This window comes from Leopardus geoffroyi, chromosome C1 (assembly GCF_018350155.1).
Source record: "Leopardus geoffroyi isolate Oge1 chromosome C1, O.geoffroyi_Oge1_pat1.0, whole genome shotgun sequence".
NCBI classification, from domain to species: Eukaryota; Metazoa; Chordata; class Mammalia; order Carnivora; family Felidae; genus Leopardus; species Leopardus geoffroyi.
Genome location: NC_059328.1, coordinates 199,743,826 through 199,761,917, shown reverse-complemented (window position 1 = coordinate 199,761,917; position 18,092 = coordinate 199,743,826). Strand labels below are relative to the sequence as shown.

General features: G+C 36.9%; 1 protein-coding gene across 3 annotated transcripts in view; it reads left to right on the top strand.

Moving 5' to 3' along the window:
- Positions 1-17,856, top strand: part of BARD1 (BRCA1 associated RING domain 1) — an 83,054-nt gene extending 65,198 nt beyond the window's left edge. For all 3 annotated transcript variants that reach the window (XM_045481136.1, XM_045481138.1, XM_045481137.1), the window contains 4 exons: positions 3,192-3,324; positions 3,857-3,949; positions 14,255-14,352; positions 15,427-17,856. In XM_045481136.1, the coding sequence (XP_045337092.1) occupies positions 3,192-3,324; positions 3,857-3,949; positions 14,255-14,352; positions 15,427-15,759 (657 nt within the window). In that variant the 3' untranslated portion in view covers positions 15,760-17,856. The remainder of the gene's footprint in view (positions 1-3,191; positions 3,325-3,856; positions 3,950-14,254; positions 14,353-15,426) is intronic.
- Positions 17,857-18,092: the final 236 nt, after the last annotated feature.

Here is an 18,092-nt window from a genome sequence, read left to right as displayed (position 1 = left end):
CTTGGGCTGATGGAGATAGTATCATATGCTATATATATAGAATTGATATCTTTTCACTCTTGTATTTTGTACAGAGAACTCATTCAGCTGAAGTGGAGTTACATAAACTGGAAAGTAATGTGTTCCATTTAGAGCTATTTTTATGGCACATATTTGTATAACTGACAGTTATTGAATCACTATTTTTTACTATTATTTAGTAATTGAATGATCCATCAAGTGCACTACACTATTTTCATCTTAGGGAATGTTTACAGTGTTTAGGTTAGACATAGTTAAAGCACCTTATAACTTAGTGAATAGGAAAGATAACATATACAGAAATGTGATGTCAATATGTGTGTGATGTGTATAGCATGTCCAGTCAGACCTTTGCAACTTGAACCTCAGATGAATAATTCAGGAAACAACATTTTTTTGAGAAAGAGAGAGAGCGAGCATGTGTATGCGAGTCAGGGAGAAGCAGAGCAAGAGGGAGAGAGACTCTTAAGCAGCCTACATGCTCAGCAATGTGGGACTCAGTCTCATGAATATGAGATCATGACCTGAGCAGAAATCAAGAGTGAGACGTTTAACCAACTGAGCCACCCAGGTGCACTTAGGAAACGGAACTTTTTTTTTTTTCTTTAATTTAAAAAAAAATGTTTATTTATTTTGAGAGAGAGGACAGAGTGCGAGTCGGGGGCGGGGGGGGGGGGCAGAGTGAGAGGGAGACACAGAATCCGAAGCAGGCTCTAGGCTCCAAGCTGTCAGCACAGATCCCAACGCGGGGCTCGAACCCACAGACCATGAGATCATGAACTGAGCTGAAGTTGGATGCCCAACTGACTTAGCCACCCAGGCGCCCCAGGAAACTGGACATCAACTTTCAGTTTTCAAATAGTTTTCAAGTTTCAACACTCAAGTGCTGAATATCGCCATTAGAAAAACCTTTCATAGAAATTTTTTTTTTTTTAAATTTTTTTTTCAACGTTTATTTATTTTTGGGACAGAGAGAGACGGAGCATGAACGGGGAAGGGGCAGAGAGAGAGGGAGACACAGAATTGGAAACAGGCTCCAGGCTCTGAGCCATCAGCCCAGAGCCCGACGCGGGGCTCGAACTCACGAACCGCGAGATCGTGACCTGGCTGAAGTCGGACGCTTAACCGACTGCGCCACCCAGGCGCCCCCAGAAATTTTTTTAAAATGTTGTGTATGTACTTACTTAATACATGGCAGAATTTCATTGAATATATTTTGAGCGAATGAATGATTGGAATCGATCTGTTTATAGATGTAGCTAACAACTTAGTGTTATATGGTAGGGCATCAGACTATGAATTATCACTACGTTGATATGTGAATATTTAAACACTAACTTTCTCTAATCTAGTTGTTGAACTGCACTGGTGATCAGACCTTACTGTTTCACTTTGTTCTTCAGAGCTTTTGAGAACCCCAAAATCCCATGCATACAAAGTCACACACATCGGAGGGCCTTCTGTCTTGTATTTGAAAATTACAGTACTGTGTTTGGTTTTTTATTCTTTAACACAATAGTGCTGATTTACTTTTTGTTTTCTTCTTTGCCGGGACATTGCTTGTCTTTTATCAGGTAGCTTTTGGCTGACTCTCATTCCAATTCCATTTGTTAAATTCTCTTGGCTTCTGTTGAAGGCATTAGCTCATTGTTTCTTTGAATCTTTCACTTAACGCTATCCATTGGTGTTTTCTCTTTATACTTGTTGTTTTTGTCTCCTGGAAGTTCTGCTTCTTTCTGTACAACTGAAAATATTGGTCTTTGTTAGAGCAATTCTTTTTCATAGCTGCATTGAGTTATTACTGTTGGTGGATCTGGTCTAACTTCTGTATTTTCTTGTCTGTTTTAATTGTCTTGGTTTTAATAGGTAACTGTTTTGATGTTAAGAATTTGTTTTCTTGGGACACCTGGGTGGCTCAGTCGGTTGAGCATCCAACTTCGGCTCCGGTCATGATCTCGTGGTCTGTGAGTTTGAGCCCCGCGGCGGGCTCTGTGCTGACAGCTCGGAGCCTGGAGCCTGCTTCGGATTGTGTCCCCCGCTCTGTCTGCCCCTCCCCCACTCATCCTCTGTCTCTCTCTCTCTCTCAGAAATAAACATTAAAAAAAATTAAAAAAAAAAAAGAATTTGTTTTCTGTTTTTGAGCTCAGTCTTGTTAGACTCTTTAGTGTTCTTTGATTTATTTTTTATTTTTTTTTAACATTAATTATTATTGAGAGACAGGGAGACACAGAGCATGAGGAGGCGAGGGGCTGAGAGATGGAGAGACACAGACTCTGAAGCAGACTCCAGGCTCTGAGCTGTCAATACAGGGCCTGACGTGGGGCTCAAACTCACAAACAGCGAGATCGTGACCTGAGCCGAAGTTGGACGCTTAACTGACTAAACCACCCAGGCGCCTCTAGTGTTCTTTGATTTTTTTACATAATCTCAGTTTAAAATGAAAAGACCAGAGGTGCCTTGGGTGGCTTAGTCGGTTAAGCCCCTGACTTTTGGTTTCAGCCCAGGTCATGATCTCATGGTTTGTGAGTTTGTGCCTGGCATCAGGCTTCATGCTTGCAGTGCAGAGCCTGCTTTGGATTCTCTGTCCCCCTCTCTCTGCCCCTCCCCTGCTTGCACACACTCTCTCAAAATTAAAAAAAAAAAAAAAAAGACCAAACTAAGTTTAACTTTAGTAGAATAAGTTAGTGGAGGGGAGATAGGGAATTAATAATTTTAAGTGGGTGTTTTGGGTTACTTAAGAAAAGAAGGTGGAACTCCTCACTGGCTTAGTCGGTAGAATATGCAACTCTTGATCTCAGGGTCGTGAGTTCGAGCCTCACGTTGGGTGCAGAGATTATAAATAATTTTTTTTAAGAAAGGCTTACTGGTGACAGAATGAAGTTATAAAATTCTAGAGAGATCCAGTTTAGAATCAAGGAAACAAGATGTCCTGCGTTTACATTACTATTTAGCATTTTATTCTGGGGTGAGGTGGGGAGGAAGGACTATAAATTAACTATTCAAATGCACTGAGCATTAGGTTCTGAGCCACAATTCGATGGAAATTATGGGGAATTACTAGATAAAGGAAGATAAATACTGAGATTCAAGCTTCTATCAAGTGAAAGTTAATAGGTTTCTTTAGTTTTTAAATGATTTTAACACTGTGGTATCTCCCCTTTCATTAATAGACAAACACTGGTCAGCGTAGGGATGGACCTCTCGTGCTTATAGGCAGTGGGCTTTCTTCAGAACAGCAAAAAATGCTCAGTGAGCTTGCAGTGATTCTTAAGGCTAAAAAATGTGCTGAATTCGACAGTACAGGTGAGGATTTTTATATACTTATTTATTTTTGTCTGAAAAAAATTTTAAATAGGCAATCCTATTTTATTTGTAGAATTCCCCTCATCAATTACATGTTTTAATCATTGGGGAATGGCAGTATACTTTGAATCTTATAATCTAAAATGTTTTTACAGACCTAATTTAGTCAGGAAATGTAAAGTTTAAAGCTTTGCACATATTTTAGGACAGAACAGTGTGTCAGAAGGGCAAACTTATGTGTTTGCTAATGACAAATAAATTGTGTGCAATGTAATACTTTAATTCTTCAGTTACAATTTGAAAATAAAAGAAAAATATATGTTAATGTGGCTTTAAGATAACATGGTTTATGATCTGGTTTTTCATGTTGTTGGCCAGGATGGAGAGTGATACTCAGTTTAAAGTCTTATATCTAAGTATACAAATGGTTGCTTTTGAAGAAAATTCAGATTATGAAGCACAGACTAGTTATAATCATTGAAGAATTTTTTTGGTGTATATTTGTTTCTGTTACTTCTTTTTTGTATTCTAGTAACTCATGTCATTGTTCCTGGAGATACAGTTCAAAGTACCCTAAAATGTATGCTTGGGATTCTCAATGGATGTTGGATCTTAAAATTTGAATGTAAGTATTAGATTTGGGAGAACTACAAAATGAATTGAGTAGATTAATTTCACTTAAAAAAATTTTTTTTAATGTTTATTTATTTTTGAGAGAGAGACAGAATGTGAGTGGGTTAGGGGCAGAGAGAGAGGGAGACACAGAAGCAGAAGCAGGCTCCAGGCTCTGAGGTGTCAGCACAGAGCCCGATGTGGGGCTCGAACTCACGAGCTGTGAGATCATGACCTGAGCTGAAGTCGGATGCTCAACTGACTGAGCCACCCGGGCACCCCAATTAATTTCATTTTTTATGGTGTACTACTGCCAATAATTATTTAAGGAACTTAACGCTAATTTTTCTTACCTCTGGTTAGTCGCTGCAGTTTGAAAAAGCTTCCTATGTTGGTGGTATTGTTTAGATGTTCTTGATGAGTGTCCACAGAATTTTTTAGTCTTTTTTAAAGTCTTCTTTTTCACAATAGGAACTATTTTAATAAAGAGTAAATGGGTTTTAAGCTTCCAGCAATCCAACAATATATGTAACTTAAACACATTTTAAGTATACTACCATGACATGAAATAATTTGTTGCTTTTGCCTTATGATTTCTAAAAACTGTGTATGCTTTCTTAGTGATCCAGTATATTCTAGGAAGCTGTTAGGAGTTAGACTGCCTTGTACTCCCTGATTTGGGGCGATTGCACCAGCCATTATCCAAACTCTTACCTGCTTCTGGTTGGTCCAGCACCACCACCTGCAGAGCTGCCTTCTACCTCCCCTGCTCTCACTTGTTTGCTTTTCCTGACCTTGGATTCACTTAGGACTTCAGACAAAAAGAAAGCTCATATGGAGTTACTTCCTATTCTTCAGTAGCTAAAGTATCTACTTTTGATGTGATGGCTGAAGTAGGACAATGTGTATACCTTTTCTGTTAACTAATTTTTTAGAAAAGAGTAATGGCTGTAAAGAGCCCTCCCTGTAAATGCCCAGGGAGTCTTGTGATAATGCAGCTGAGTGTCTGGACCCCAGTGGTGGGTACATCACACAGGGCTACACATGTGATTAAATTGTATAGATCTGCACACACTTGTGTGCACGCATGTAGCTGAGTGCGTGTATAACCATGAAATCAGAATAAGCCCTATAGGTTGTATCAGTGTCAGATTCTTCTGTAGTGTGTGGGGTGTTAACATTGGACACTGGAGGAAGGGCGTATGGGACATCTCTGCATCCTATGAATCTGTAATTATTTCAGGTTAAAAAGTTAAAAAAGAATAGTATTTTAAATGAAACTTTCTTTGTAAGAAGCGAATGATGGATTAGAATTAGCTTTAAGAAACTTTATGTTATGGCTTTGTGCTTTGAAGGTTTTATGATAGAAATGCTTGATTTACCAAGATCTTAATTGTGTTACTAATTTAATCTCAGTTTGAAATTAATTTGGTTTGTAGAACAGTTTCCCTTTAGCAGTTGGTATTCATGTCCTTTTTAAAGGCAGCCGCCACTTTCCTTGCGATGCCCGTGTCCACCCAGGGGTCAGACCCAGCTGAGGCTACGACTAGCACTGCCACTCATCTGTTCTCATCCCTAACTGTTACTAGTCTCTCCTTTAGTCTCTCCTGGTCATGGCCAATTTAAGAAGTATAATAAGCAATTGGACTGCGTTATTACGTACATAGAAAAAAAATTTCTGCTTTACTCTTATTTTTGAACCTCTTTTTACCTTTCAAATCTGTGGCAAGTTTTATTGGGCTTCAGTCCTTTTAAAACATTGATTTAAAATGGTTCCATGATGGTAGATGCTGTTTTACTGAACCTGCTGCAGAAATATTGCCAGTGGTTATCAGAAGGAGTGGGTTTTCATAATAATAAGGTCTTAACAATGAAGAAGTCGTGTGAAATTTTGAATGTTAAGGCATTGCCGGTTAAGTCTAGTTCTTGTGCATATGTTCAACTTGCATCTGGTTAAATATATAGGCTACGTGATTGGTTTCCATAAAATCTGCCTTTAAGAAATGGAAGTTTTATCAGTTTAATGGCTTAGCCATGTCATTTTTATAGAATCACCATGGACTCAAACTGACTCAATAGTGTGCTATTTGGTGATTCTCAGTTGTGAATAACACTCCAGTGTCAGTGCTTCTGTAGGATAAGGGATGCATGGGATCTCTTATTGAAGTTCATATGCTTGTACTTTCTAACACAGAATCCAAAGAGAAATAGGGTCAGATTTTAAGACAGTTACTGTAAATAGTCACTGGGTGTATCAACAGAAGGTAAGAAACTGCAAATACCTTCTCTTCTAGTCTTTATTTCTCACTACATTGATCTTAATGTCAGACGTGTCAGTTTGATTTTTAAAAATGTTCAAATCTATTCAAAACTGTCTGAAAACATCCACACTGAAGAAAGATGAAGTGGACCAAAGCTTTCAAAATTAGTTGTAAAGATTTATGACTTATTAAAACTAGGTCTTGTGTTTGAAGATATCCATTAGCTTGCTGGTAGACAAAATCTTTATTGGCTTAACTATACAGAAATGTCACTATTATCTTTTTATGGGATTTTCCATAAACCAAGAAGATTCAAGTGGGATTTTTTTGGGTTTTTTTGAGGGGAAGTGGCACAAGGGCGGGAGGGAGAGAAGAGAAAGAGTAAGAGAAAGAGAAAGAAAAAAGCAAGCAGGGCTCACCTGAAGTAGGGCTCATGTACACCTGAAGCAGGCCTCAAGCTTATCCAAAACAGGGCTTGAGCTCTCCCAATGTGAGACTCGAACTCATGAACCGTGAGATCATGACCTGAGCCGAAGTCATATGCTTAACAACTGAACTACCCAAGAGTTGTCAAGAGGAAATTTTATCTAAACTTTTCTCTGTGGATAATTGACTCATTTAACAAATTAAACACATTTAAACAAACGAACACTAAAGAATTACTGCTAAATTTAATTATTGGATATTTTCTGTTTAACCATGTTTTGTCTTACTTGGTCCATCTCTTATTTTTTTCCATGTGATATGTGAGAGTATATTACAGTGTCGTAGTTAATGCATATACCAACGAAGATTCTGAGATTAAGCCATAGTGATACTATTGTACCAGCCATCTGTTTTGTAGTTTTTATTTAGTAGAAATGGGAAATAGAGATAGGAAAAGTTCCTTAAGATTAAATTTTAGGGCTTAAGCCCTGGTCTGGTGCCAGTTCCTCACAGGCAATGTAGAACCATCATTGTACAAAGGTTGTTAAAACATGTCTAGAATGAAAAAAAACAGAAGATGCATGAATACGTAATTTTTATCACCCTTCTAGACTGTGAGTAAGGTGGAACTGCATGCTAAAGATGTCACCTAGCCTTCAAAAGGGGGAAACATCTTTTACTGACCTGTCCTTGTAGTACCCTGCTTTCAAAATTTCCTCCAGCCTAACCTTTAAAAAAAAATTTCTTTTGCCTCTTCATTTCTCATCTCAGTGTGAAGAGGAGAGCAGATGGCTGTCATCTTTTCTTTAGTAATCTCTCTCTCTTGCCCACCCTCATCTCAGTTTAAATACAGTTGCTGCTGGAGAAGGTTTGAAATTCCTTGGCACCAGAGGGCATTGCTGGGGGAACGTGCCCAACATTTTACATTGGGCTGGCGTCTGTGAGGTGAGGAGGCACCACATAGGGTACTTTGTTTTTGCTTTTGTTTTTGTTTTAGTTGAGGACGATGGAGCCTAAAAGACAATCGTTATACCATCATATAACCTCGTAGTCAGGTTAACAGACTCACACTTTTCCATTACAATGTTTCTTCAAATTTTATTCACTTCAATAAAATGGAATCTGTTCAGTTTTATTTAAACTTTGCTAATTACCAAAAAGTAAATATACCAAAGCATTCTATCAACTAAGATTGATAGGCAACTTCATGCTTACAGAAATCCTTCACCAAAAATGCTCTGAGGATTACTTTTTTTAAGAAGTAACATCTTTCGGGGCACCTGTATGGTCCAGTTAGGTAAGCCTTTGACTTCGGCTCAGGTCATGACCTCACAGCTCGTGAGTTCGAGCCCCGCACCGGGCTCTCTGTGCTGACAGCTCGGAGCCTGGAGCCTGCTTCGGTTTTTGTGTCCTCCTCTCCCTGTCTGCCCCTCCCTCATTCATGCTCTGTCTCTCTGTCTCTCAAAAATAAATAAACATTAAAAAAAAAAAGAACGTCTTTTGATCTAATAGCCCCACTTCTGAGAATTTGTCCTAAGCCAGAAATACAGAAGAAATACGGAAAATAACATTTTCATTGTTATTTCTAATAGCAGGACATAGGGGGAATAAATATGAAAGAATTAAGAAAAGTTTAAAGATAGTTTCTGAAAAAAAAAATCATGTTATTATATGATAATGGTTACATTTGAAGTATTATAAAAAAGGATTGTTTACATTTTAAAAAAGCATAAAACAATTATATCTTCACTTTTAACCCTAGATAAATGTGTGAAAGCATACAGGCAAAGGAACAATCAAAAGAAAACTGGTGGATTAATAGGCAGAGTCCTATTTGTAACACTTTTGAAACCAATGTGTGTCGGTTGGGTGAAATCCATGCTCTCTGGAAGAAATTTAGCTTCTCAAATTTGAATAACAATTAGAAAGTATATCTTCTTTTTCAACTTTCCAAAGATTAATTGTATAGGTAAGAGCTTCAGTGTTTATCAGGGAAATTAGAACCGGTGTGTATATTTCTGTAGTCTAACATGCCAGATCTTTTACACCTGTTCTCTAGACTACCAAGGACATTTTGTTATGGTGATTGTCCTGCCAATCAAAGAGGAAATTCCTACATACATAAACTTTAAATATATGACTAAAAAAGAATACCACGTATGAATTTTTAAATTATTTTATTAAGAAGAGATTTTGGATATTAGACTGAGTTTGATCTTTAACGACAACTCTAAAAAGGGAATTATTTTGATATTATGAATAATATAGGGTTTTAGAATTGATACCCATATTTTGCCTAAGAAGATTTTATGATACAGCCTATAATACATTTTTAAGATAGAATTTGACCTGCTTCTCAATATACATTAAGTAAAATAAATTCAGCATACTATCCCATGAAGAAATCTGTTTTTATATATAAATATGTTTGTAGTTAGAATACTGGCCTAAAAAGTAGCCAGAAATAGCCAGTTGTTAACTGGTATTTATATAGAATTACAAAACCTAATGATCTGCAGTAGTGTTTCCTGTGATATCCCAAGTCTAGATGTTGATGATGGCCTGAGTGGAACACTGAGCTTTTATTTTATATTTTCAGCCTTCATTTCATTGTCCTTCCACTCTCTTCTGTGGCATTTTGTAATATGGGACTTATTTCTTCTTGTACTGGCCACCCAGGTTTTCAGAAATTGCAGGGAGAGCATAAGTTGTTTTTCCATTTTTTTGTCACAGTTGTGTAAGGTTTCCTGTGATGATTTCCTTTTTTCTAAAGTTTAGTGATATCATAGGCTCTTTGCTTAAAAAGCCCAATTGAAAAGCATTTGAAAAATAAATTATTTTGTTTGTACAATTTGGATATTTATTTTTAATAGAGTCAGAGGGTAAATTCTTCAATATTTATTTTACTAATATTTTGAGTTCCATAAGTGTCCACTTTGGATATAATGACATATTTATTAGGACTTAATTTTGACATAGAATGATGTTTGATTCTGTATTTTATTTATTTTTTTAGGACATTACATGTTGGCTGAGAGTGATCTTTAATTCTGAAATTTTCAGTGCTATTTCAGCTATGGATAGCTCCAGAAAAATAGCAGTTCTTTAAAATAAGGGTTTATTTACTGCTCTAGGTTTTGAAGAAAAAGAGCAGATTCTATAGCCCTTCATGGAGGGGTAGTTTCCCCCTCTGGACATTTAACAGACCTCCATGTCAAAGCTTTATACCATCTTCATTGTATTCTGTAATCATTTGTGTATAGCTGTGGTTTCAAGGACCCCTTTTTTCCTACTCCTTCCCATTTCCATGATGTAAAACTAGATTTTTCCCCCCTTCTAAAACTAGATTAAGATAAAGCTGATTAAGCTTAGTATAGATTCACAAACATCATCAGCGGTTTGTGAAAATACACATTCATTGATATATGTGATGTTATGAGATATAGGAGGTTAAGAGTGGTTACTAGAGATTTAGAATGAAGGAATATTTTTCTGTATAGTACAAGCTTCTCTTAAAGCCATTGTAGCCCAGAATCCATAGGCTGCATTACTATGCAAAGATTCCAGGCTTTACTAAGGTAGCCAGAGCTACCTTAATGACTGAGTTAATGACTTTGAGTTAAGCAGCACTTGGGGAATTGGGCTGCTTCCCATATATAAAAAAGTAATAAGATCGGGGCCAAAGGAAAGCTTACCTGAAATGGTAGACATGATCAGGAATATATCTGGGCTAAAAGAATTTTTGAGTTTTAATAAAACCGGTACTTCATTCCTATATTTCTGAAAATGGTAGTTTCAGTCAAAATCCCAAAACAATGAACATGTGAAAAGGAAGAAAGGATCTAAACTTTTTATAAGGATAGTGGCTGGGCACATTATAAAGTATCTATCATTCCGGCATATGTAGAAATCTGTGTTTACATAAATAACATAGCTTATTCACCTAGTTATTTCAGTTTGGAAATTATTAGCTGAGAAAGCTAATAAGTGGTCTTGTATATGCTGCTTACTTCTTCAAAAGAGAGGGTAAAGGATAAGTTCTTTCTACTGAACTATTTTAGTGACGGATGATGGAATAATGACGACTTTGCCAAGTACATGGTATAAACATAAAACATTTTTTGGTTAAATTTTAAGAACTATCTTTTAATTGGAGGGAAGTGCCTATTTTTAAAATTTTTTTAATGTTTATTATTTTTGAGATAGATAGCAAGCAGGGAAGGGGCAGAGAGAGTGAGAGAGAGAATCCCAAGCAGGCTTCTCGATATCGGCACAGAGACCAACACAAGGCTAGAACGCACAAACTGCGAGATCATGACCAGAGTGGAAATCAAGAGTCAGACGCTCAACTGACTGAGCCACCCATGTGCCCCAGAAAGTGGTCTATTTTTAAATTTTGACATACATATAGAGAGAATAAGCATTACAGTATATATTGTATTTTGGATGATTTTATGTCAGTGGATGTTATGAAAGTTCTGATACTTTAACACAGAAGATGGGTTTAAGAATTTTTGCTGCAGTTTGCTTAACTTTTTATTGAATAAATAAAAATTTGTAAATACCATCCATTGTTTTGACTTGTTAATTAGGTCATATTTTGCCTGGTAGATTCTTCCATTTCATTGATGATGTTAATGTCTCACTTTAAATTGCTGAAAGTTTCTTTTTTTTTTTTTTTTTTTTTTTTTTTTTTAGTAAATCTTGGTTTACCTCAAAAGAGGTTCACTAGAAAATTGATACGAATTTGTAATTTTTGTAAGTGTCTAGAAGAGTAGCAACTTAGGCATCAGATTAAGTAAAATCATTGATTCACTGAAAACAAAGCCAAATGCATTGTTCACCCCATACCCCCTCCCCCAGGATAGTCGGCACTTTTTGCCATTCGTTATACTTTTTGCTAATCTCTTAAAAAATATGGATCCTCCTACTTAGTCATCTATCAAGTGGTTATATGACTTATTGTAAGAGAGGTACAATACCTTAAATCTGTGTAGAAAATGCCTGGCATTTCCTTAGATGCTTCATTTTTTTTTTTTTTTTTTTTAAACAAAGAGTAAAGCTTAAAGAAGAAAAAAGATTAAAAAAACTGCTCTAGGAATTGGAAGATATCAGAGTTCTCATCTCCATTGTGTCACTGAGAAAACTGCTTAAATCTCTTAAGACCTCAGTCTCTATCTGAAATGAAGAGGTCGATTAGACAAAAGCATCAAGAGTTTCAAATTGGCAGCCTGAGGACCAGAGCAGATACGACTTATGTGGACCAGCTCTGTCCCATGTAGCCATTCAAGTTTCAAGTTTCCTGTACATTTCCTAGTGGTTGCAGTCTCCCCAGCTTCCTACCACTTAACATGATGCTTCTCACACATTTACCTAATTTGAGGGCCCTCGGAGACACTCGAGTTGCAACCCTTGGACTAGATGTCACTCCTGACTTTCAAAAATTGATGTTTTCTGTGCTGTGACAGCAATTAACAATACTTAGTCATCATTCAAACATGTTATTAAAGACCTGGACACTATTCTTTAATTTTCAGGGGGAAAATGCTTTATTTTCTTCTTTAACTTGATATAAGTGGCACAGAGAGTTGGCAGATTGTTGCTTAGAATAAGAGAACATCAGAGGAATGTATTCTTAATTCAACTCACTAATTAGAGCAATGGATTTTCCTGTCTTACCCTATAGAACTGTACTGAGCATCTGCTATAAAGCTGTAAGTTTTATGATTTGGGGCACCTTCCCACTACAGAAGCACTGAAACGGCCATGCTGCCCTGTTTGTGACTGCCCTGGGCAGTTTGTGACATTCTTGTGTCTGCTGATTGATACTAATGCCAGCACAGTGCCAGGATCAAAAGATACCAGTGTAATAAATAAGGCTTTTTTGACAGTTTAAATAATCAACCAAATAAATTTGCAAAATGGGTAAGCAGCCGGCATAGGCACAGCCCATTTATTTATCCTTGTAGTTAGACATTTGCCATTCACTTGTTACAGTAGTTACCATGGGAGTATTCAGTCCTTGACTTTATATGCTGGCATGTTCATCTAAAGATACTGATAGGAATGTTCTGCAGAGCTATAGGAAAGGAGGTTTAGGAAGCGGGGGTGGGGGGGGTGGGGGTGGCTCATGCTGAAGACATAAGAAGTAAAAAAAAAATATTCACATGTAAAATAATGAGTTTAAGGTAAGTCCACGATTTAGATTGCTAATGTTTTTTAGGTTGGTTTTTAATATAGAAACAGTATATGATGTAAGCACACTGGCAGTGCCTCTGGTATGATACTTTGACCTAGTCAAAATTTTTGAGACTCCTTTTCAATAGACAGTACATATTTTAATATTAGCTCCATTAGAAAGATAGTTTTTTACTCAGTGGGCAATTATTAAAAATTACAGTATTTTTAAAATGCAATTTTTATGCAATGCAGAAACCCAACAGTTTTTTTTTTTTTAATTTTTTTTTTTTTCAACGTTTATTTATTTTTGGGACAGAGAGAGACAGAGCATGAACAGGGGAGGGGCAGAGAGAGAGGGAGACACAGAATCGGAAACAGGCTCCAGGCTCTGAGCCATCAGCCCAGAGCCCGACGCGGGGCTCAAACTCACGGACCGCGAGATCGTGACCTGGCTGAAGTCGGACGCTTAACCGACTGCGCCACCCAGGCGCCCCCCAACAGTTTTTATAGAGCCATTATATTTATGATAAGTTAGTGAGAATAATAAGATTCAGAAATTCATCATAACAAACTTGGCTAAATATGAATTTTGTATTAAAAACATTGGGAGAAGGCACACCAAAGCATAAGCAAAACTAACAAATTAATAATCACATGATAGGGAATTATAGATATCCCAGAGTTGAATGTTGAATTTGAATATACGTTATTAATAGTCCCAGGTTAAGAAAAAAGTTCAGTCTCTTGACAGAGCTCTGCTTTTGGAGAGATGGAGAATTCTGTTGTTAAAATCTTCCGACTTTTATATATTAAAGCAGCATCTTGGATCATCTCTATTGAAACATCTCTAAAGCATTTGGCATATTCTCCAAGTCGTCCGTGGACTGGAGACTTCAATTATGTACCTGTCAAATCCCAGACCTGTCCCAGGCTCTGGGACAAGCACTGTAGTGTCCCTACTGGGTGCCCAGCTGAGCTAGGTGTGTGGACCCACTGAAGAATCTAACAGGAGGGTAGACCTAGGACTGGAAATGAGAGGTGCTGCTGGTAGGCCCTCAGGTTCAAACCATTGTGGGCTGCACTACATGAGGGACTTTTTATTCACCTTCATTTTGGTAATTGGTATAAATAAAAATTTAGATTTGTATAATTGCTGTGAACAGCGTATTGATTTAGGTTTCTCAGAAAAGAAACTAAAATTAGTGTTCAGTACTACTTCATTGTTCAGTCCTCTGAAGGAAAGATTTTTTTATATTTTCTTTATGTGGAAAACATTTTTAATAATATATTTTTTTAACATAAATAAGGTGTCTGTTTCTGTTTCAGAATAATACTTAAAACAGTGATGGAGAAGAAAAGTCATCTAGGTAAATTGTTTCAGTAAGAAACAAATACTTGATATTTATTTTCCTTTTATCCTTTTTTTTTTTTTTTTTTTTTTTTTTTGTTAGGGGTGAAAGCATGTCTACAAAGAAAAGCATGTGAACAGGAGGAAAAGTATGAGATTCCTGAAGGACCACAGCGAAGCAGGCTCAACAAAGAACAGCTGGTATTTTTCTTTTGTTACTACTTTCATTGTTCTTATTATAACTTTATATCATCACCATCAGGAAAAACTTCTCTTGCCCTTTCAACAAGTACAGGTGACTGATTAAAATTTTAATTGTGCTTATTTCAAGCACTTGATTCTGAGAGATGATCACAATGAGCAGTAAAATCCAGAAGGTGATAATTTCATACTGTTAATGGATTGTTGGCATCTTGAACATTCCCATAAACCTTTCAGAATCTGGGGAGAAGTCTCAGATGCAGAAAATCACTTGAAAGAAGACTTATGGCTGCTGCTTGGATTGAGTTCCCATATGTCTTTATTGCCACATACTGCAGGTTTAATGGATGCTATTCCATTATCCTGTGTACATATATATATTAGAAATGACGAAGAAGAATTTTCACAGAAGGCAACTGTGAAACTTTTTTATTCAATAGAACACAAAGAAATGTGTTTCATAGCTAATTGGATCCCTAGCCATGGCATCATAACATACTCTACCCCAAGGAATATGTATCTGGAACCCTGGAGGCCACCCGCCCGCCAGGACTGTCCTGGAGACCTGAGGTTGGTAACATATAGAGACCTGAGTAAGGATGGGCAGAACTGGATAAAGATCCAGAGAAATGATGTTACTCCTATAATTTTATTAAATGTAGCCCAGGATCCCTGAAGCACATTTCAGATACCCTAGGAATTCTTGAGGCTTTAAGTCCCACCAAATATGAATAACATTCTGTTAAAAGAAGTGTGATGAGCAGTGTTTGTTTGCTTTTTAAAATACATACCCACACACACTCATTCCCACACGCATACGCAAAGCACACCTAAAATCTGAAGGGGGGAAAGTACCTGAGATGGTGACTCAAGGAAGAAATCATAAATAGGAAATCTATACAGCGAAGTCTTTTTCCTGACCCAAATAGTATACTTGAAATGCAGCTTATCCCAGCACTTCTTTGAAGCAGCTTCTTAACTGCTCATGACTATTTATCTTTATTTTCCTCATTCCTATGCAGTGTTTTTAAATGTTTTCATCTGCTTTTAACAAGTTTTTTCTTGTTATTTCAGTTGCCAAAGCTGTTTGATGGCTGCTACTTCTATTTTGGGGGAGCCTTCAAACACCATCCAAAGGACAACCTTGTTAAGCTTGTCACTGCAGCTGGGGGCCAGGTTCTCAGTAGAAAGCCCAAGCCGGACAGCGACGTGACTCAGACCATCAATACTGTCGCGTACCATGCGAAAGCTGACTCCGATCAGCGCTTCTGCACGCAGTATATCATCTATGAGGATCTGTCTAACCATCGCCCAGAGAGGGTGCGGCAGGGCAAAGTCTGGATGGCTCCTTCCAGCTGGTTTATAGATTGTGTGATGTCCTTTGAGTTGCTCCCTCTTGACAGCTAAATATAGCATCAGATTAATGTTTCAAATTGAACTTACAGTGTGAGAACCAGCCATTGCACTGTTTTCATCATAAACATGTTTACAAATAGGTAGACTCATTCATACATGTTTTTTCCTCGAATTAAAAAAGAAAAAAAAAACTTAGGCCAGATTAGGAATTCATTCTGTGTTTGCCATTTAGATGCTGAGATTGCTTTGAAGGATGTTTCTTTTTAAAACTGGTGTATGTTTTGATTCATCATGTCTTTTTATTCAGATTATCAGCTATTAAAGATTAAGGAGAGAGTTTCAGAACTATGGGTTAAATATACAGGTAGTATCATTATCATCTCAGCCTTTTAATGTTCTTTGATGAAAAAAAATCCACACTTGCTGCCACCAGCAAAAATACTTCCCATCCTTTGGTGAACAAGGAATATTGTCAAATAATTGATTCTGGCTTTATTGTAATGAAAGTAGAGTACCTGGTCCGAATGTACCACCACAGGTGTTAAATTCTTCTGTCTACAATTGTCGTCATCTTACGTTGTGTTTAGTTTCTTATAATGTACGTGGATGTCAGTTCCTACATTTTTATCCCTTTTTATCTATTCATCAAGAAATCATGACTGAAGCCATAACATTATTCTTTGGTGGTGAAAACATTGGGCTTATGGTACATATTTTTATTGTATATGCTTGCTTATTGTTAGCTATCACTTTGTAACTGTGTTTCTCTACACTATATGTATGTATAGATACACTTAGAGTATATGAATGTATATATACACTTATAAATACATATACACACTTAGAGCATTTTCTTTAACACATTTTAGTATCAATATTGCTTGGAAGGTCTTACTAGACTAGCAAATTGTCAATCAAATATTAACAAATTAGGATCCAGTCTTTCTCTGGTAGACCTTGCTATATATGCTAAAATAATTGTTTTTGAAGGTCTTAATTTCTTTTTTTGTAAAGTTTTTTTTTTTTTTTTCCACTTTAGATTGCTGTGGAGGCAGAAGTTGGGGATTACTTGATTTAGAACAGATTTTTGTCCATGTGATACATAAGGCTCTAACAGTAAGTCTAAGGGTAGGAGTGGGAAGGACTTACTTCTAATACCAAGACAGTTAAGGTTTGATGAGAAGAGTGGACAGGACACCACCTGAGAACGGGAGGCCTGGGGGAGGTTCCTCTGATTGAAGTGTTCTCATTTGTGAATGAATCGACAAGGTAAATGAGATCATTTAAAAATATTCTTTAAGAAGCAGAATTCTTGAGTAAGTCTCCCTAGAAATTGAATCTAGTGCTAATATTAAAGACATAGGAAGGGAGACACTGTGGGCCCGGCCAGGTTTGGTCCCTGGTGGGCTAGAGAACAGTTTAAGTCCTGGATGAGAATACTGAGAGTGTGAAGTTAATAAACCTATTAAAGTTCATTTATTTGTAAGTTTGAGATTCTGTGGATTATTTAAAAATAAATTTTACTGTAATTCCTCTTTTGACATGTTACTTTTCCATATCAAGAAATACATTATGTAAATGCAGTGATAAACTGTGGACCCTGACCTTCAAGGATGAATCGGCTCTGAAAAAGCTCTCCAACCAGTAATGCGTTTGTCCCACATTTCATCCTAATGGAGAATGATGAACACCATAGCACCAAACAAATCTGAGGGGTTAGATAATGTCTGGATTACATAATTTAAGACTCTCTGGGATTTGGGTTGTCATTTTTGACTTATAACTGACCTTTAGTCAGTTTCTATTGCCTCATTGGTCACATTTCCTAGACAGGTTTGTGTGTGTTCCTCTGATATGAATCCCTGTTTGTGAAACAACTTTGACGGTTGCCGCTCACTCTCCTTCAGTCATTTTCTGGGTTTATCCTCCCTCTCCCTTCGTTCTACTGTGTCTACCACTATTAAGCAGTTGTTTTGTAGTTTTTCTTTGGTTTCTTTAAATATATTTTGACAGCAGTTGGTTGATGTTAAGCTGTTAAATCTTGTGATTTCCGTATAGATACACTTGTAACTGTTTCCATTTTTTGATCATAGATTCCAGCTTCTTTTTTATTTACTACAAATCATTAAAGTTACTTGTGTTTCTGTGTCTCTGTATCTTCTATAGAAGTAGCTCATTCTGCACCGTTGAAGAACAACACAGGTTAGCAAGACCTGTGCTAACAAAAGCTTATCTTTTGGGACATTAATGCATTGCAATTAATTTTGGATAGAAATATTTCTAAAGTATATTAGGCACTTTATTACATTACATAAATTTGTCTGAATACAATGTAACCTTGATAGTTGGAATCCTCATTAAGGGCATCAGTTATTAACAGGATG